This window comes from Atta cephalotes (genome assembly GCF_000143395.1).
Source record: "Atta cephalotes unplaced genomic scaffold scaffold00199, whole genome shotgun sequence".
Classification (NCBI taxonomy): Eukaryota; Metazoa; Arthropoda; class Insecta; order Hymenoptera; family Formicidae; genus Atta; species Atta cephalotes.
In genome coordinates, this window is record NW_012130263.1 from 995 (window position 1) to 6994 (window position 6000).

The window sequence follows — 6000 nt, forward strand, 5'->3', positions numbered from 1 at the left end:
ACAATATGAAAAAGTTAAATATTAATCGCATGTAATCATCGAGAATTAAAGTAACGTATTGAGTTATCAAATAATATTGAATAATTAATGTATATAATATTTTTGCAGCGGCATTAGGCATGAACAAACATTTGGATGACAGTTCATCTTCCATTTGCAAAATTCGCATTCCAAAAATTGTTAATGTTTCAAAATATCAGTCCGATAGTGACGATCCTAATCAGACCAAATGTTTCGCACATTTTTCAAACTTAAGGGGGGAAACTCGTGTAGAATATTTAGCTACTTATTTGAAATAATCCTTCTTTTTCCTCAAAATGTACTAATAAAGCTACCTGTTTTTCTTTTCGAGCAACTACAAAGGAAACTAATTGGAAGGGCGACGCGTGTTTGTACCTATGGATATCGCTCGGCACAGCCGCCATTAATAAATTTAAAGCATCTGTATAGCTGTATAGCTGCTTTAAATTTTCGAATTCACTTCTATAGCTTTGACATTTTGTTCTATATGTTACATACTATTGATTTATGAAAAAAACAATTTCGATTTTTTTCAATCTTCTACGTGAGTTTCTTCTCTTAAATAACATCAGTAATATCGAGAGATTCAGTAAATGAAAATTTTGTGCCAAAAGCGCACTAGACGCAAGAAGTTTAAAAACATGACAATTGATTCCGACTCTAACGTGTTCACTTCTTCAAGCAGTGACAATTATATCGACTTCAACATTCGGTGAAAAAAAAAACACAATTTTGTTTGGGAATGTAGCCTTATTTATCTTTATTTATCTTTATCTATCGAATAAATGGCGAGACGTCGACGGTGAATGTTTTTATGTGTTTCCTTTATCAAAGATGGGTTCTCATGAAGCGACCAGCAGTGTTGCCTGCTCACATGCACCGAATGAAACGTACCGTTCGTTGTACCTTTCTGCGACGTGCAAGCATACGTTACAGTGGAAAATAGTTCGTCGAGCCGACAGCTCTCGTTTACTTGACGTTCGACGATCCTCTCTTTTTATCTATTTCATTATTGATCGACAGAGTGGACCGGATTTGACAATGAGACAGTTTTGAGGCGAGACTCATGGACATTACTTGTAAGAGGTGAGCGACAGGATGTTACGTATTGTCACACGCCGACGAGAGTTAAAAGCCGACGCAATCGCGATTTGTTTTGACCCCCTCCTCGGCGATTGACGTATCGCGGATACGTCCCGATGGGCACCTCTTTTCGGTGTCACATCTGTGTGTTCTCGTAGCCTAATTCGAGACGCTAACGAGATCGGTTGTCACATCCCTATCCTCGAGAATGGATCGTGGATTAATCGCGTCACTTATCCGGCACGGATCCACGCCGTAGAAACAATACCTAATCAGATGTGAATAAACAACTCGTGAATAAGCGTATTTCTCGCGGACAGAATCGCAGAATCGACGTTGCGAATTAATTATCAATTAATTATCGTAATTAAGAAATACACGCGTATCGCGCGTCAATCGTGATGCGGGTCAAACAGCTGTAATTTTATGTATTTTAGAGTTAATAAATTTGCATTATAAAGACATGATTTTTCAAGATAATAGAATGAACCAGTCGCCATGTAAATTTGCGTCGCGTACTGATACTCATGATAATTACATGCGATTACCGGACATGCGGGATCAGTCGAATAAAGGATATAATATTTGCTTGATGTTTGTTTTACAGTAAAAAACGCGTCCTTCAAATGGAGCGTGTTCTGAAAGCTGTACCGGCGGATTTAAGAGTAAAAATGGAGGCTCTTGTGCATGATTTGACTTTGGCACTAGAAGAGAGCAGCAACAGTGCGAATCTCAGACGTAGATGGGGTATCAGGAGGAGAGCCCGCTCGACAGGGAATATTCGTAAGTGTAAGGGAGAACAATTCGATGTAACATCAGGCCTATTCTTTTCAGATGAACTTCATGACTGTGATCCGATTCACTTTCACAATGCTCAAGATTTTCACTCACAGCATCATTTGTCCTTAGGTCTGTTTGTTATTCTCATATTAAATTGCACTAGATTAGCGCAATTTAGTATATTTTACAGTAAACCCGTTTTACTAATGTAATTTAATTTTAATCTCGATTCAATTAATTTATTTCTAAGAATTATGGCTGGTATTCATACTCGATTCTTATATTTAAGATTCTTAAGTACAATTTTAAGATGACATGAACTAATCAGAGGCAATATTCACAATTCGTTCTTATTTTAAGTGCTAATACGAACACGTACAGCTTTTTGATTGGCTTGACATCTTAAGATTGTACTTAAGACAGTCTTAAAAATAAGTATCGACTACGAATACTGGCTACAAAATCATATTATTAGCATCTTAGACATTACTTAACTATTAGATATCTAAGTGGAGTAACTTGGACTCTCCTACAATTATTTTGTTTTAATTTTTGTTCCAAGTTAGCAATATATAATAATAGCAATAAAAAAAGTTTTCAATATCATTTTTTGAACTGTCTAACATTTTAGAAACACTTTTTACAACGCTAAATTTCAAAGAAAATTCTGAGAGATCTAAATTAACACAGTTTATTCATTGATTTCATTAGCTTAAGTATCTAAAGGTTAAATCAAAATTAATAAAGTTAATTTGTAATTGGTAGAAATAGAATTAAACATTAAAAAATAAAAAGATATAGCGAGAATTGAATAATGCAAGACCAATATAATGCAAAACAATATAATGCAAAAATAGAGAATGGTTTTCTTTCTTTCATCAAACATATATCTATTTCACTTTAAGTTCCAAAAATGTATACTAGTTTAGCTATAGAAAACAGACTTCTAGTTTAACGTTTGATAAATAATAAATAATAAATTGAATAAATTTGATGAATTTATTCAAAGAGCATCGTGAGCATGGATCGAATTGTAGTTCTTGCATGGTTAATATTGGAAGAAAAAAAGGAAAAAATAAACCTACAGATATTTATAAAAAGAATAGGCCATTAACTAAATTAATTTCATTAAACTAAAAATAATAGAGGATATATCTCAAGCATCTTAATTGCACCTACGCAATGATTAATTGCAGTTCTGCGTGACGCACAGGATTATTATCAAGATTATCTTTGTAAAAATGAATCTCTACAGCATGAAAAAGTTAAATATTAATCGCATGTAATCATCGAGAATTAAAGTAACGTATTAAGTTATAATGTAATATTGAACAATTAATGTACTGTATAATATTTTTGCAGCGGCATTAAGTATGAACAAACATTCGGATGACAGCTCATCTTCCATTTGTGAAATTCGCATTCCAAAAACTGCCAATGTTTCGAAATATCAGTCGGATAGTGACGATCCTAATCAGACCAAACGTTTCGCACATTTTCCAAATTTAAATAATGTCAGTAATATTGAGAGCGACTCAGTAAATGAAAATTTTGTGCCAAGAGCGAACACCAGACGCAAAAGGAAGTTTAAAAGAATGGCAATTGATTCCGATTCTAACGCGTCTACTTCTCAAGCAGTGGCAATTATGTCGACTTCAACGTTCAGTGGAAAAAAACGTATTTTTCGAAGTGATTGTAAAAATAGATATAGTGCTATATGGTAAGGAAATACAATCCAATTATTTTCTATTTGCAATAAGAAGCAATATACAGTTGCCTAATTTTGCATTCCAGGTGCGGAAAACGTAAGAGATCGTGTAGGGAACGTTCGATAGATTGTGAAATGAGAGTAGCTAAACCAACCAAAAATGCAAAATCGAAAAATCGAGATAAAATGCAAGGCGAAGATACAGTGGATTGTTCCCGTATATCTAGTTCCAGCATTTCATCCAGTGATTCGGAAGCAGGTCTTATTACAAACGATGAAGATAGAGAAGGTATGATCAACTTAAAAGCAATACTGAAGCCCGGTTCCATCAATATATGATTAACTTTAATTTAACTTTTACATTTCATCTTTTCCTAATTCTAAAAATTAAAAAAGAATGAAGAGTTTAAATTCTGGAACTGGACTTGAATATATATATATATATATATATATTATATAAAATCATCACGCAGTGTATATTATAAATTATATATCTAATTCTTGCAGGAGACGATGAACAGTCGGATTGGATCGGAGAATCGAGTTGGCGGGACGACGGAGAGAGCACTAGCGACGACAAAGCCACGTCAGATTCGACCTTTCAAATGATATTACACGGCGAACATTCGGTTGCAGAGGCCAAGAAAAATTATAGACAGAGAATACAACGCATTCGCGAAGGTCTCAGCGGTAGAGAGATCCGTGCTGGGCGACGTCATGTCGACAACAAACCCGGTTATTCCATTATAACGTCAGCTAATGAGAAGGTCTCTCGATTCCTGCAAGATCCCACGCAAAGCGAGCTGAAACTCCATCCTATGCGACAACCTGAGCGAGAGAAGCTACGTCGACTCGCCAATTTGTATAGTTTAAGTATGAAGGGCGATCAAGGCTGCCCAATACTGTATAAAACGCGACATACCACACAGGCCGTATGCGTAGATCAAGTATCATTGAACAGATTCTCAGACTACAAAAGATTGCGTAAAACACCGCCAAATTCCCCAAATTCAGACTCTACAATGCAAACAGAAGAGCCTCAGATTTCTAGCACAAGCTTCAGTCCACAAATTATAAATCAAGCGCAAAGTAATATTGGTTCTATACAAGCAAATGTACAAACATTATCTTCGTTTGAATGGGAAAGCGAAAGTATGGACATTGAAGTACAAGGAAAGCCAAAGTTTCCTGATTTTGGACATTCCAAATCTAGTTAAATATATATATATATATGTATATATATATTGTTATTGTTTCTTATACACATGTATATGGCATATACATATGTATATAAGTTTTCTGTATAAACTCTTTATTTTACTATTAGAATTGGAAATGTTAATATTCGTAATAATCATATGACATGAAGAGATTTTACAAGAACTGTAACATAAATTAGTACTTCATTACTTTTAATTAATAAATTTATAATTATTCATATATTATCATATAATTTACTATTGTAAAAATTGTAATATTTATATGCAATTGTTATAAAACTGGGAAAAATTATAGTATACATAAAAATTAATGGTTCAGAATCAAATTCACTTCCATATTCATATTTAATAAAACAAGTTTACTTATCTTTTAACATATACATTAACTCCATCGCTTTCATAATTTACATGTTTAAGATTTAAAGGCCATTCTACATTGGTCGTATCATGACGTCGCAAGTCACAAGCTTGTTTTAGCCAATCCGACAATTTTAATGTCAATTTTAAAGTCACATGATGCTTATAATACTATCGACGCTATGATCGACCAATGTAGAATGGCCTTTATATTACAATATAATATAATGAATAATCATTTACTGTACAATGTTTTTTAATTTTAAAATAAAACATTTTGATCTTGAATAAATATCTATTAGATATTGAATAGATCAGACTACATACAGAAAGGTATTTAAGAAACTTGCAAATGTTTGTTGTAATTTTATGTATGTGATATTACAGTACAAAGATTCTGATAGATGTTCATAACAAGATCATTTTTCTTATATTTTTTTCTAGTTAAATCAATTTATCTGACCCTGTCTTTTAGCTGCCAGAATATTTTCATTGGCAGTTATTTGAAACTCTTGAAAACGTTGAGATATCCTCTGGTTCATTTTCAAATATTTTTCCATACAATTAAGGGCGCATTTTTCTTCTTTGGCTCTGATTTCTCGCGTAGTGAAGTCAGATATGCAGTCGATAAAGCAAATTTCAGAAAGCTTATTATACGAGGTTAAAAAGTCTCGAAACTGTTGAATATAAATAGTATTCAGATTATATTATACATGTAACAGTTCATCATCACTCATTGAAGATGTATATATATATATATATATATATATATATATATATANAATAAANAGTAACGTACTATAATTACTTATATAATTATAGGAATATGTA

General features: G+C 33.0%; 1 protein-coding gene across 1 annotated transcript; it reads left to right on the top strand.

Moving 5' to 3' along the window:
• The first annotated feature begins 1087 nt into the window (after positions 1-1087).
• On the top strand, positions 1088-4809 carry LOC105625175 (G patch domain-containing protein 2-like). The gene is given in 7 exon segments (XM_012206515.1): positions 1088-1107; positions 1712-1931; positions 1933-1975; positions 1978-2013; positions 3247-3604; positions 3679-3881; positions 4100-4809. Coding segments are annotated over 7 exon segments (1590 nt in total).
• Positions 4810-6000: the final 1191 nt, after the last annotated feature.